This window comes from Cervus canadensis, chromosome 2 (assembly GCF_019320065.1).
Source record: "Cervus canadensis isolate Bull #8, Minnesota chromosome 2, ASM1932006v1, whole genome shotgun sequence".
In the NCBI taxonomy this organism is placed as follows: Eukaryota; Metazoa; Chordata; class Mammalia; order Artiodactyla; family Cervidae; genus Cervus; species Cervus canadensis.
In genome coordinates, this window is record NC_057387.1 from 48,832,354 (window position 1) to 48,848,428 (window position 16,075).

The window sequence follows — 16,075 nt, forward strand, 5'->3', positions numbered from 1 at the left end:
TAAGGAGATTTCCAGTAATCTGCTTCTAGGGTTTCTTTGCTTATTTCAGAAGGTGGTAAATTAAAATACCTCTATCCCATTGCAGCCTCTTCCAATCTAAGGAGAGGTGGTCAAGAAAGAAAGTAATCCATGGTTTTGCTTCATGGATACAATCTGTGAACTGCATCAAAAGAAGGGAAGTCTTGACTCTACCTTTTTAAACTTAGATTATTGACAGTGATATCATTCAATAACTTCTCTCATTTGAGGCACCAATAAGAAGAAAAACTTTCTCTTTTAAAAAAAATTACCAAGTAACAGGTATGCAGTTTTCCCAGATAGATATTTAAGAATCTTGCACAACTCTATGCTTTGTTTTCTTTTTCTATAACATGTTGAAACTCTCTCTTGAGATCAGTCAGGGCCTTTCAGTGCTATCCTCTAGGAATACTAGTGACAGTTTATTAATCCCACCTCTTCCCAGGTGAAGGAAAATTTGTCACATGGCAAATGTCCAAAGCCTCAGCCTACAAGGCAGGAATTTCCAAGGGTCTCCTGGCACAAGTAGTTGCTCTGTAAATTTACTGTATTGTGTATGTGTTAATGATTTTACATAGTTTCTGTTATCTACATAAAATGAGAATGTGTATTGATTTTAATATTCAGTTCTATAGTCTTAAAATTTCCAAACTGTTTATTCATTGAGGCAAAAAACAGAACACTTTTAATTCCTTCTATGGTTAGAACAAGAACCTGGAGCCTAAGATCATAGGTTTTGCCAGGGATCTTAAATATTTAATTAATAATGATTGTAAACCTTTAAAAAATAAATAAATGGAAAGCATTACTTTATATAGATATATATATAAAGAATTCAAAAGATTTAACCAATTACTCAATTAGAATACATGGCATTATATCAGGCATAATTTGTTTCTTAGCACTTGGTGTTGAAATTCTACTGATCTGGTACCAGGAAATAAGCCCTGAGTGGACTGATTATGGTAAATTTGGATATCAGTAGCCAAATCAAAAGACAGATCAAAGGTGGATTAAGAATTTTGACTAAGTTCTTCAACAGAATTTCTCCTTTTTTTTAAAGTATTTAAAATTCAATTTTTGCTTTATTTTTCCTAAAGTGAAGAATAATTCTAAAGCAATTTAGAAAACCATGTTGATAAATTTTAATACTGTCTTCCAGAACAGAAGAGTCTGTTTTCTCCAAAGGATTGGTAAGATTTGTTTGCAACCATTGTAATTTAAATACACAGTCATGTTAACAAATACAGCTGTTGACATTATCATATTTGTGTCTCTGCATATATTTCAATCTGTAGGATCTGTTGGAGAATGGTTTACTGAGAATAGAGGATAGCAGTCTACTTCACCAGTACTTAGAAATCAAGAGTTTCCTTACTGTACCTCAGGTAAGTAAAATATGTATTCTGATCTTGAAAAATGCCGCTTTTCTAGTCTAAAGTAAAGTTCTTCTCAGACTCCTTTCCTGCTTTTTTCTCCATATCCTTTGAAAACTCTGGTACCTCGCTGTCCAGTAGAACTTTCTGTGATGGTAAAAGTATCCTATTCTCTGTGCTGTACAGTATGAAAGCCACTAGCCATATTGAACACTTGAAACGTGGCTGGTGTGACATAAAGAACTGAATTCTAAATTCTATTTAATTTAACCTTAACTAGCTATATGTGGCTAGTGGCTACTATATTTGACAGTATAGCATCCAGTGGAAATACAGCTTTCTTCTTTAACACTTTGGTTCTGTAGGAACCTTGCAAAATGAAGCTCCTTTACTTTTATCATAACTCAGGTCCTGAGGACCTCAGAAGGACTCCATCAAGGCATATATAATTCATTACTACAAAAACGTTTTGTTTTTCTCTCCTGTGACTTGTTTTACCCCTGTTTGTTAATTATTTGTTATCATAGCCAAATAGGTCTTAGATGTCAATGTAGCAAATTGTTTTTCCACTACTTAAATAGAAAAATCAGTTTCAGTTCAGTTGCTCAGTCGTGTCCCACTCTGCAACCCCATGGACTGTAGCACGCCAGACTTCCCTGTCCATCGCCTACTCCTGGAGCCTACTCAAACTCATGACCATTGTGTCGGTGATGCCATCCAACTATCTCATCCTCTGTCGTCCCGTTCTCCTCCTCCCTTCAATCTTTCCCAGCATCAGGGTCTTTTCCAGTGAGTCTGTTCTTCCCATCAGATGGCCAAAGTATGGGAGTTTCACCTTCAGCATCACTCCTTTCAATGAATATTCAGGACTGATTTCCTTTAGGATGGACTGGTTGGATCTCCTTGCAGTCCAAGGAACTCTCAAGAGTCTTCTCCAACACTGCAGTTCAAAAGCATCAATTCTTCGGTGCTCAACTTTCTTTACAGTCCAATTCTCACATCCATACATGACTACTGGAAAAACCACAGCTTCGACTAGACAGACCTTTGTTGGCAAAGTAATGTCTCTGCTTTTTAATATGCTGTCTAGGTTGGTCATAGATTTTCTTCCAGGGAGCAAGCATCTTTTAATTTCATGGCTGCAGTCACTATCTGCAGTGAGTTTGGAGCCAAAAAAAAAAAAAAATAGTCTGTCACTGTTTCCACTGTTTCCCCATCTATTTGCCATGAAATGTTGGCACTGGATGCCATGATCTTAAGTTTTCTGAATATTGAGTTTTAAGCCAACCTTTTCACTCTCCTCTTTTATTTTCATCAAGAGGCTCTTTAGTTCTTCTTCACTTTTCTGCCATAAGGGTGGTGTCATCTGTGTATCTGAGCTTATTGATATTTCCCCGGCAGTCTTGATTCCAGCTTGTGCTTCATCCAGCCCGGCATTTCGCATAATGTACTCTGCATTTAAGTTAAATAAGCAGGGTGACAGTATACAGACTTGACGTACTCCTTTTCCTATTTGGAACCAGTCTGTTGTTCCATGTCCAGTTCTAACTGTTGCTTCCTGACCTGCATACAGGTTTCTCAGGAGGCAGGTCAAGTAGTCTGGTATTCCCATCTCTTTAAGAATTTTACACAGTTTGTTGTGATCTGCAGTCAGAGGCTTTGGCATAGTCAATAAAGCAAAAGTAAATGTTTTTTTGGCTTCTGTTAGTATATACTAAATCTATGATTATTTTAAATTAATGGATTATATTTCTACATGTTTGATTTCATTTCTTTTGCCACCCTAGACATAATTGAAAATTACTATGTGCTTCTAACTATACACTTGGTAACACCCACTCAATATCAGTTACAAAATGGATTGTACTTAGCTTCCTGTGGGCATAACAGTAGAATGAAAGGCTTAAGGCAAAAATTACTTCAGCTTTAAATCTCTTATCCTCATTTCTCTGAATTTTTAGTATACATTAGTAATATAGTTGTTTCTTTGTAGTCAATATAATCTAGTATTTGAAATAAATTTGTTTTTTTATTTCCAGGGCTTAGTCAAAGTAATGACCCTCTGCCCCATTGAGACATTGGTATGTAAATATCTGGGACTAAATAATAATGAGTTGCAGTGAAAAGTTTTAATAATTTAATCTTTAATTTATGTAACAATATTATTTGTTCCATTTTAGAGGAAAAAAGGTTTAGCTGTGCTTCAGCTGTATATTAACAAATTGGATCCACAAGGCAAATATACATTATTTAGGTATGTATCAAAGGTTAATTGAGAAATGTGTGGTTGATTAAAAGCCAAATTAATGCCATTAATTATTCAAGATTATTGTATTTTGGTATGTTTTGCACGTAATTCCACTCTCTTCTCTGTAATAGGTAGAGATGAATTAATCAAAAATTATGGATACATATATAAACATTATGTGAATATTACATAATAAATAAACATATATACACTTCATTTCAATTAATTGAAATACTCTAAAGTTAAAATAGACTTAAAAGATTAAACTGAGATTGGTAAGGCTTCTGCTAGAACTTTATATATGTCAATAATATCCATTATTCACAGTTGAAATTAATGGCTCTTAAAATTAATGGAGTTATAACCTTTGACAGCCTATTCACTTTAATAGTGGAGCTTATTAATAGTACTATTTGAGGAGCAAAAGATTCTAGCAATTCAGAGCAATCAGCAAAGCTCTGATTTGAAAATCAGCAAATTTTCTTAAAGGGCCATAAGTAAATATAGTCTTTATGGGCCACACAGCCTCTGTTGCAACTGCTCAACTTTGTGTTTGTAGTAAGGGTCAGTGTAGTCCAATAAAACAAAACAGGCAGTAGGCTGGATTTGGCCTGCAGACCTTAGTTTGTTGATACCTGGGTAATAAAAATGAGTTAAAACCAAATTGGGGCAGCATTAACATGCTAAGTAAGAAGTGTTCTTTGGGACTGCCCAGTATTAGCACTCTTGATTCCTTTTTTATTCATTTCTATTTGAGAAGAATCAGAGTAGGTTTATGAAATCTCCATTTGATGCTTAGGTCTTATACCAGCTTTCCTATTCTGATCTACCTGTATTCCTACCCAGAAAACTCCCTTTTCTTAGGCTGATCAGATTGAGTTTCCTTTCTTTGCAATTAAGTTAATCTAACCAGACTAGTCAAACAGGGAATAATTTGGGGAGTTTTTAAGCTATTATACTAGTGACTGTTCTTGCCATGTTAGATCATTTCAACTACATGCATAAAAAGATTCAAATTTGGTTTAATCGAAATTTCTTTTTGGAAAAACCCAGTTAAAATAGAATTTGCCAGTTAATGAGGGCAGTAGCCATAACAGGTGACTTTGTCATTGTTGGCACTGGTTTTTTCCCATTTCTGCAAATAACACATGGCCCATATGAATTTGTAAAACTTTCATCATCATTTAATTATAATTCAGTCCAGTATAATTTCAAATGTATTGTAATTTTGCTTTAAAGGTGCTTACTGAATACAAGTAATCACTCAGGTGTGGAGGCCTTTATTATTCAAAATATCAAAAATCAAATTGACATGTCATTAAAGGTAAGAGCATAACTAAGGTGTCAATTATCAATTTGTTCTTTTATTTTGTAGGACTTATTTATTCATTTGTGGAAATACATTAATGTGGAATCTTGCTCTATGGACCTTTTCTATCTCTAATATTAGGGTACAGGCACACCTCAGAGATAGTATGGGTCTGGCTCCAGATCACCATGATAAAGCAGAAATCTCAGTAAAGCAAGTCACACAACATTTTTGGTTTCCTAGTGCATATCAAAGTTAATTAGACTACATTTTTATCTGTTAAGTGCAGTAGCATTATGTCTAAAAAAAGATGTACATACCTTAATTTTAAAATAAATGATAACCATCATCTGAACCTTCATGTAGTTGTAATCTTTTTCCTAGTGGAAGGTCGATGTTAATGGCTACTGATCAAGGTGCTATGGCTATTTCTTAAAGTAAGACAGCAGTAAAGTTTGCCAGATCGATTGACTGTTTCTTTCACAGATGATTTCTCTGCAGCATGCAAAGCTGTTTCACAGCATTTTACCCACAATAGAAGTTCTTTGATTATTGAAGTCCATCCTCTCAAACTCTGCCACTGCTTTATCAACTAAGTTTATGTAATATTCTAAATCCTTTGTTATCATTGTCATTGTCAACAGTCTGAGTAGCATCTTCATCAGGAGTCCATTCAGTTTCAAGACACAATTTTCTTTGCCAACCCAGGAGAAACAGCTCCTCATCTGTTCAGATTTTATCATTGAAATTGCAGCAGTTCATTTACATCTTCAGGCTCCACTTCTAATTTTAGTTCTCTTGCTGTTTCCACCACAGTTATTGTTAATTCCTTTTTTAAAAAAAAATTTGGCTGTGCTGGGTCTTCGTTGTGGCATGTGGGCTTAGTTGCCCTGTTGCATGTGGGATCTTAGTTCTCTGAATAGGGATTGAACCTACGTCCTCTGCATTGGAAGGTGGATTCTTAACCACTGGACCACCAGGGAAGTCCCTCCACTGAAGTCTTGAACTCTTCTAAGTCATTTGTGAGGGTTGGAATCAGTTTCTTCCAAATTCCTCTGAATATTGATATTTTAACCTTTTCTCATGAATCATGAATGATTCCAGAAGGTTTTCAGTTTGCTCTGCCCAGATACATCAGAAGAATCACTGTCTCTGAAGCAATAGCTTTATGAAATATATTTCTTAAAGAGTAAGACTTTAAAGTTGAAATTACTCCTTTTTCCATGGGCTGCAGAATGGATTGTGTTCGCAGGCATGAAGACAATCTCATTTTATATCTCCATTAGATCTTTTAAGTGACAAAGTACATTGTCAGTGAGCTGTAGTAATATTTTGAAAATAATCTTTCTTCTGAGCAGTAGATCTCAAGAGTAGGGTTAAAATGTTCAGTAAACCATGTTGTAAACAAATATGCTGTCAAGGTTTTATTGTTCCATTTATACAGCATAGGCAGAGTAGATTTGGTATGATTCTTACAGGCCCTATGATTTTTGGAACAGTAAAAATAAGCATTAGTTTCAACCTCAAGCCACCAGCTTTTTTAACTCTTGAGAGTCAGTCTGTCTTTCGAAGCTTTGAAGTCAGGCATTTTCTCCTCTTGCTGTGAAAGCCTAGGTGGCATCTTGTTGCAGTATAAGTCTGTTTTCATCTACATTGAAAATCCTTTGGTTAGTGTAGCTACGTTCATTAATTACCTTCTTGTGCTGTGCATGGTCACTGATTTGTGTCCAACTGTTTGCAACCCCATGGACAGTAGCCCGCCAGACTCCTCTGTCCATGGGGATTCTCCAGGCAAGAATACTGGAATGGGTTGCCATGCCCTCCTCTAGGGGATCTTCCCAACCCAAGGATTGAACCCAGGTCTCCTGCATTGCAGGCAGATTTTTTTAACCATCTGAGCCACAAGAGAAACCCAAAATTACCTTCCTAGATTTTCTGAATCACTTACTGCAGCTTCTACATCTGCACTTGCTGGTTCACCTTGCACTGTTAGGTCTGGAATTGGTTGCTTTCCTTCAAGCTTATAAGCCAACATCTACTAGCTTCAAACTTGCCTTCTGCAGCTTTCTCACCTCTCTTAGCCTTCATAAAATGGACAAGTTAGGACCTTGCTCTATATTACATTTTAGCTTAAGAGAATGTTGTGGTTGGTTTGATCTTCTATCCAGACCACTAAAACTGTCTCTATATCAGCAATAAGGCTGTTTCACTTTCTTATCATTCGTGTGTTCAGTTAAGTAGCTCTTAAATTTCCTTCAAGAACTTTTCCTTTGCATTTAGGCTAATTTGGCTAATTGTTTTTGGCACAAGAGGCCTAGCTTGGCCTTCAACATGCTTCCTCACTAAGCTTAATCATTTCTAGCTTTCGATTTAAAATGAGACTTATATGACTCTTCCTTTTACTTGAATACATCGTAGGGTTATTAATTGGCCTAATTTCAGTATTGTCATGTCTCAGGAAATAGGGAAGACAAAGGAGAGGGAGAGAGAGAGAGGAATGGACAGACATTGGAGCAGTCAAAACACACACACTTTTTAAGTTCACTGTCTTCTGTGAGCATGGTTCATGGTGGCCCAAAACAGTTAATGATAATAACATCAAAGATCACTAATCACAGATCACCTTGACAAATATATAATAATGAGTTTGAAATTTTGGAGAATTATCAAAATGTGACACAGATGTGAAGTGAATAAATGCTGTTGGAAACATGGTGCTGATAGACTTACTTGACACAAAGTTGCCATAAGCCTTCAATATGTAAAAAAATGCAGTAAAGTGAAGTGCAGTGAAATGAGGTATGCTTGCGTATTTTCCCCCCATTTCTCCTCTTTTTTAAAAACTTGGATTTTGAAATTTGTTAACTATAGATTTAAATTGTATTGGTTCTAATAATATGAGTTCTTTTTGTTTTGCTGCATACTTGTGAAATATTAATGGAAACTGAAGTCTGTTTGTAAATACTCAGTAATTCCATATAGAGAACAGAGAAAGAGCATACCAGTGCTGTCAAACTAGCAGGGTTTGTTTCCAAGTGCCTGGAAATAGTGAATGAGAGAATGGAAATCAAAGTAAAAAATATGTATTTAAAATGTGTAATGGATTATTTTTGTAGTATCAAGGTACTAGGAAAACACATATATTTATCAACCTGTTATTTAAAGCCTTTTTCATGTTTTCTTTTGCTTCTCAGAAAACACATAACAAATGGTTTACAGGACCACAGCTGATTTCCCTTCTAGATTTGGTACTCTTTCTCCCAGAGGGTGCTGAAACAGATCTACTGCAAAACTCAGATAGGTGAGGTGACCATTACTAAGGTTCACATAGTAAATTCAGAATAAAATGTGAAACCCCTGCTTTGGGAACCTAAACTAAAATAAAACATATTTTCCTGTGATTTTATAGTTAATTGTTAGTTCATAAAATTACATATTTACATGTTTAAGTAATTTTTGTTGTTTAGTTGCTTATATGTTTGGATTTTATTGTTTTGTTTTCCAAGTCGTACATCTTTTTTTTTTCATATACAACATGTAATTTTACTTTTAGTATTACTAGAATGAATGTTGAGAAATACTTGTGTATAAAAGGAATCTTAAAATTCAAGAAGCAAAAGATGGTACTCTCAAACATTAAAGATAACAAGTTTCCCTCGGGGAAAAAGAATAGTAATTTTCACAATTAAATTTTGTGAACTTGGAGAATGAGAGTAGTAAATTATGTTAAGGGAGGAAGATATGTGGTAAAATATTTTAAAGGAAAAGTTTCGGATGCCCAGACATAATTGCAGAAGTATACCCAAGGTTTTAACTTAACCTTTATTCACTGAAATTGTTGATTATGTAAAATTGTACTGTAAGTAACAAATCATATAGTTTTTTTTATTAACAGGATAATGGCTTCGTTGAACTTATTGAGATATTTGGTTATCAAAGATAATGAAAAAGACAATCAAGTAAGTGAATTTTTTGTAAAAGTAACTGTATTATTCAAATGCATAAGGAATGGTTTGTTATTTTCTTATCAATACCTACTTAAGCCAGTGAGTAATATTTTACCCCGTTGCAGTAAGTGCCAACAGTTATTCTTTAAACTTGAAGTTAATTCCCAGGAGTCCTTACCACCCCACATCCAGCTGCCCTTTCCTTTCCTCTTGTGCCTCTGTGCTCTCGCTGTGAGCATCACTCAGCTCTGTTAGGTAGGTAAGTTGCAGCTCCTAAGTTAACTAACCTTTCAACACTCAACATATGTTTGCTTATCTTGTTCATTAACCTTCACCTATATAGCTCATGATTTATGTCTGAGCTATATAAAATAATCTGATATCCCCCTCATCGGACTTGACAAACTGAAGCATTTTCAGCACTAAATCTGTTAACAACACCTTTTGAATAATGTGTAGGAAGTTGAAATTTTTAAAAATAGTGCACCATAAGAGGTATTTAATAAGTAGAAAACTATTTGAGAGAGATTTGTCATACAGTAAAATTATATTTGCTTTTTATCTTCTCTTTCTACTTTTTCTAATAGTTGCTTTCTGTATATGTGTCATCTTATCAACTGTGACTACCTGAATTACATGCATGATTAAGCTTTTTAGAAAGTAATAAATGAAAGTAATTGAGTTTTATATAAGAATGCCAGAGCCTTTTTTTTTTTTTTTTTTTAAGTAAATCATGATTTGGGATCAAACATTTATGGAAAAAGCAGCAGTAGATTTTTGACTGAATCTATTAGATTCAGTGATTTGACTTCCCATTCATTGCTCTTCAGCCAAAAATGGTTATGTGCTATCACTGACTATGGATACTCTATAAACAAGGATGCTTTTTTTCCTAACATTTTTTCAAACATAAAGCCAAGTTGAAAGAATTTCACAGTGATCACTGTTTTATGCACTACAGAGATTCTACTGTTAACGTTTTACTCTGCTATTATTTATCCATCTCTCTATCCTCGACGCATCCTTCAGTCTCTTCTCTTTTTTGATGCAGTTCAGGGTAAACTACAAACATCATCATACTTTCCCATAAACACTTCACATATTTCATTCAAAAGAGTTAAATATTTGTGTATAGTTTTTCTTTGAGTTAAAGTTCACATAAAATCTAATGCCCAAATTTTTTTAATGCCCAAATTTTAATTGTACATTAACTGAGTTTTAACAAATGCTTAGATCTGTTATCCAAATCCTTATCAAATATAGGACATTACTAACATCACAAGCAGCTCTCGTTTTCCCTCCCAGTTAATTCTGATGTCATCATTTCACACCCATCCCTAGCCCCTGACAACTCTATCCTGTCCAGGTGCTATCATATATTCTTCACTATGCTATTAGTGCTCTTTAGTTTTTATTTTTCATAGATAATGTTAGCACAGGAAGGATCTATAACTTGCACAAGGACATATAATTAGCAAGAAGCAGAAATAGCCATGACCAAATGCAGTGACTAGAACTTCCTCTTTTTTTTTTTTTTTTGGTAGTAAATTCAGGAGCAGTGGAAGCCTTGAGGCTTCAGGATTGTGTCCTTAAAGTATGGTATGAGTTTTTACTCTCGTCAGGAAGAGGCCATATCTAGAAATGATCTGATTTGTCCGACAGGGGGAAAAAGCATCCTCTTGATTAGGAGTGATAGGCTTATTATTAGTTGGTACGGAGCACAGTGTACCGCAGGGGCAGCAGAGAGAGGGACAGCAGAGCAGTTTCAGCATCGTGCAGTGTCTACTCTGACATCCACGGATAATACCTCACATTTATTTGGCTCGAATGTTATATAGTAAAGAAAAGGATATAACCAGCTTGTAAGACTGCCTTCTTATGTAAGTTTTAAAATTTTTTCTTAAGAGTCAACTATTCCATAGAATTGCCATACAAGTTACCATAAGAATTATCATACCAAAAAAAAAAAGAATTATCATACCAAGGAAACTGGCAAACAAAACAAAACAAAAAATCAATCCAAGATGGTAACCTAACATCTTTGAGGCAGCTTATTCATCATGGAAGCATTTCTCCCAAGTGCAGTCAAAGCAGGTCATGAATATAAATGAGAGGCATATCTGCTGTGGTTAACAAAAAAATAATAGCTTCTGAGTTTTTAGAAATATTTGATTAAAGGAGAAGCAAAATGATATGCTAATGATGCTGAATTGTGAGTAGTTTTATTCAAAAGGACTCCTACCAGTACCTGTCTTTAAGTTAAATATGCTGTAGTGGTAACTAGTCAGATGAAAAGCTGAAAAGCAATAAAAAAAAGTGTGCAGGAAAACTAAGAACAGGATCATTAAAATATAAAACAAGGTGATTCATAATTGAATAATGATCCATTTCTTTTCCTGCTAGTTTGGGTTACTGTCATCTGATTTTCTTCATAAATCATTCCCTTCCTCACCTTACTATTTCATCTCTTCATCTCTTTGCATAATAATTTAAAAGCACTTTCCCCACACTTCAGTTTCACATAACTTCTTGGATCTTAAACCTCCATCTCTCTCTACTGGTAAAACCAACTTAATTTTTAGACTAGTGTTCCCTATTATTTAGTAGGTATCTTTATATAAGTGTTAATTGTTTAATTACAGTAATTTATTCTAATACACAGCCTATAATAATTTATCCCTCACCTTCTATCTATTCATTTCCTTACCTATCCCTGCTTACCTATTTTTTTTTTCTAAATAATCTGTGATTGTAATATGTAGAAAGCAGGATCAAGAGAAAGAATATAAGACTGTAAAGGCCATAAGTGTGTATCAGGAACTTTAAAAAATTGAATTATGTAATGTACACATATATACTTTTCATTTAGGATAGAACAATAAATACCTGGCATAGGTCCAGGTCCACATACATATAGTTCTATATAATCCACATTTTAGGTTCTCATTTAAATTTCTTTCTCCAATATTAAAACATACCTTGTGTGTTATTTGCAGAGCCAAATGACTTAAGGTTATAACCTTCCTTAATATTACGAGTGATAAAGTTCTACAATATTGTTTCATAAATAAGACATGATACACAAATTAGAAGGGAAAAACTGGGTCTTATTCATTTCCTTCCTTTTATTTCTTCAATATCATGATTGACTATGTCCTTTGCAAGGTCCCTGTCCTCACAATAAATTTCACTGTGGTATAAAACTGCCTTTCTATTTTGTGCAGCAAGCTACAGTGAAATTTGAAATGTATAGTTAAGCTCTAAAACTGAAATGGTCTCAGAACTACTCTACCAGTGTGTTACTTGGGTATAAAATTTTAAAGTAAGCACTTGTAAACATTTCAAATTTTTACCCTTAGAACTATTTGTAAAAATCTTGTTACTTTTTTCTAGACATTGAAGGAAAAGATGATTTTCTTCATTTTTTTTTAAAAATAAATCTAATAATCTTAAAGAATCCCCCTGCAATGCAGGAGACGCAGATTCAAGCCCTGAGTCGGGAAGTTCCCCTGGAGGAGAGCATGGGAACCCACTCAAGTAGTCTTGCCTGGAAAATTCCATAGACAGAGAAGCTAGTGGGTTACAGTCCATGGGGTCGCAAGGAGTCAGACGCAGCTGAGCGACTCAGTACACACGCACACCATCTTAATGTAAAAGAGAAAATATTCTTGTTTCCACAGCTTCTTCACTCCTATGTGTTTCTAAAAAAATACTACTGTTATTCATCACATGAAAAATTTGTGAAATTATGCAGAACTGAATGTGCACAAATTTTCTTTAGCCTAATTTTGGCACATTTTATTACCTTATTGTAAATTTTAGATTATGGACTGTGTATTAAATTATTGCCATTAAGAGAAACTAAAGTCTTTTATTGAAGTCTTTTATTTTAGGAGGTCTCTATTAGACCTCCTAGAGTTACACTGTCCAGTAGACATTAGCCACACATGACTATAAAGTTTTAAATTAATTTTTAAATTTTTTAAATTAAAAATTCAGTTCCTCCTTGGCATTGGACAGCATCATTCTAGATCATTGTTTCTCAGCATATGGGTCTAATAAATAATCACCTGGATAGTTTACATAATTCAATTTTTAGAAATTCCTAATATGTACTTGTTTAGATTGATATTAAAAATGGGTGAAGACACAATATGTTAATTAAAAAGGAAGTATAAATACAGCACAGATTGAAGAACAAAAGGAAAGTTACATGAAAATATTCCAATAAATTTTGCAACTTCAATAAAATGGAATTTATTAGAAAATATAATCTAACAAAACTGCAGCAATCTACTGAGAGAAATCACAGGGCAGATAATTTTTACCATAATTTCAAAAAACATATACTCAAGTCTCATACAAAACATTCAAAAGACTAGAAAAAGTGTAGTTGTGTCTGAATGTTATGTTTAGTAAGGTATGACCTTAATACCCAAACAGTCTAGGATAGTGTGCGTCACTGAAATTACAGGCTGTCCCACATTGCAGGCAGATTCTTAACAAGCTGAGCCACCGGGGAAGCCCAAGAATACTGGAGTGGGTACATCCCTTCTCCAGCAGATCTTCATGACTCAGGAATCAAACTGGAGTCTCCTGCATTGCAGGCAGATTCTTTACCAGCTTAGCTACTCAGGGAAGCAGATATATAGATATTAATATTACCAAACCAGATCTAGCAAAAAAAAAATTTGTTCTAAGTCATCAAACTCAGTTGATTTATTCTGGTAATGTAAGGTAACATAATTTCATAGGTTAAAGTAGAGGAAGTACTTGATTATACCAGTAGTTATAGAGAAAAAGCATTTAATATATTCAATATATAATCATGATAAAAATGTTAGTCCACCAGAAAATATTTTTATTGTAATTACAACAAAAAATATGAGATACTTAGGAAAACATGTAAAAATATGTGTAATATGAGGGGGAAAAAAGGGGGAAGAATGGGACTGTTCAATAGATGATGATGATGGGTAATTTGTCATACATATGGGAAGGGGGGAATTATATGCCTATGTCACATAATATACAAAATTCCAAATAAAGACTTAACATTGAAAAGGAATTTAGAAATTTTTAAAATACTGTGTAACCCAAGGGTAGAGAAAGGTTTCTTAAGTAAAGAAGCACTAACCACAAAAGAATAGATTGATAAAACTAGTAACATTGAAATTAAAACCTGTTCAAGGAAAGAAAATGCATACAAACTGAAAAAGCCACAAAAAGAGAGAGAAAAAAAAACCAAAATACTTCCTCCACCCAATAGTTAGTATCAAAAAATCAGATAACTATAAAGCAAGAATCAAGACCACAAATCAGAAAAATAAGTAAGGGATACAGATATTGTAAGGCAGCTTACAGAAGAGGAAACCCAAATGACTAATAACCACAAGACAGTATTCCCAATATCAGTCGTGTTTATGGAAGTATAACATAAAACTGCAGTGAGATACTGTTTCACAGCCATCATAGTGGCAAATGTTAAAAAGGTGGATAGCATAGGTTAGGATACAGAACAGTGATGAAACAAAGTGGATAATCATTTTTGGGCAATTTGGCATTATCCAGTGAAATTGAATAAATACGCTTAACTCAGCACCTTCTGTCTTAAGGCATCTTATTGAGTCCTTAAATCAATTTAGTAATTTAGACTGGCAAGTTTTACAAAATGAAATGGAATATAATTGAGGTTGTTTGCACAGATTCTTAGTAAGAGTTATGGATATTGCAGCAAATTTTGTGGTCACTTGCAAAGAACAAGGTTTGAAAATGGAAGGGATATGACAGATTGGCTAGGAATAAGATGTATGTTGCTTCTCAATATCTCTTATGATGTATTTAATGGTCAGTTAGCAGAAAGGCTATGATACTGTACAGTTTAATTTTATAGTAACATAGTATGTGGTTAAGTGGGAAGCAAACTGTACCTCCTATCAGTAAAATTGTGAAAGTTCACAAATTATTTTAATCTGTGTATTTTCAGAATGAACTCTGAGGGAGAAAACTTTTTTTCCAAATTTATGACAATAAGAAAAATAAGTGAAAAATATAGAAACATTCACTTTCAACTGTTGATCTGAAACTGTAAATAGCGCCAATATTCAGAAAAATACTAACCCTACAATTAGTAGACTTAGCCTTAATCTGAGCCACATTCTAAAAAGGAAGAAAATGAATATAACTTTAAAGCTAAGATTATTTAAGATGGTTTCATCAAAAGTAAATACCCAATGAAAATGATGGTCTAAAATATACTTTTTTTTGCAAGTGAAAGCTAAAAACCTTCCAAATTAGAGACATCTAGAAACAACATTCTGAACTTGTGAATGAGGCCCTGTAATGGTTTGAAAGATGAAGTTACTAACATTGTTCTAGTCTCATTATCAGCATATATAATTACATATTCTTTAGCAAATGAGAAAAATCGCTGTTTATTTTTCCAGCATATACAGTGTTGGATTGTGTCTACTGATTTATTTAAAAGTATGTTTTAATGGTAACATGATGTTTTAGAAAATCTATATTGCAAAACATGGATGCAAAGGTTCTGATGCTTCTTGATGAAACATAAATTGTGTAGCACTTAAATTGATATCTGGTATTTGCAAAACAATATGAGATTGTATTGTTTCACCTTAACCTGTATATACATCTAAAGATTAGCTATATTTACTGAACTGGAAACACACCATGGGTCACTAAAACTTAAAGTAGAAAGTTTACAGCGATGATAAGTGACAGAGCAGAACTGTGAACAATTCTCTTCTTATATTGTCAGAAGCACTAGCAAGTTGTTTTTAAGTCAATTGGAAAATTTTAGTATTCAAGTAAATCCCTCTGGATATAACTATATTGTAAAAGCGGTGAAAATTGTTAATTTTAGCAGTTCACTGATAAACCAAACTCTTGAAACTTTTTCAGTGATTGGATCTAAGCATGACCAATGTATCATATCAGAGTTCATTTATTGTACCTTTGGAAAGTTTGAAGTAGGACATAAGAACTCAAGGATAATGTACATGTTTTCCAGTTGAAAAGCAATCTTATTTGACAGTTATTTTCAAAGATAATTTTGACTGGCAAAATTGGCATATGTATCTAATTTTCTGACACGCCTAAGACATAAAAATTGAAACCACAAGAAAACATGAGTATATTTTTCATATATTAAACT

At 33.9% G+C, this 16,075-nt stretch overlaps 1 protein-coding gene across 1 annotated transcript in view; it reads left to right on the plus strand.

Annotated features, from left to right (window-relative positions):
• Positions 1–16,075, plus strand: part of GLMN (glomulin, FKBP associated protein) — a 44,586-nt gene that overhangs the window by 22,566 nt on the left and 5,945 nt on the right. Inside the window, exons 10-16 of the mRNA XM_043460662.1 lie at positions 1,181–1,211; positions 1,317–1,406; positions 3,434–3,475; positions 3,575–3,648; positions 4,882–4,966; positions 8,146–8,252; positions 8,847–8,910. Of these exons, the coding sequence (XP_043316597.1) occupies positions 1,181–1,211; positions 1,317–1,406; positions 3,434–3,475; positions 3,575–3,648; positions 4,882–4,966; positions 8,146–8,252; positions 8,847–8,910 (493 nt within the window). The remainder of the gene's footprint in view (positions 1–1,180; positions 1,212–1,316; positions 1,407–3,433; positions 3,476–3,574; positions 3,649–4,881; positions 4,967–8,145; positions 8,253–8,846; positions 8,911–16,075) is intronic.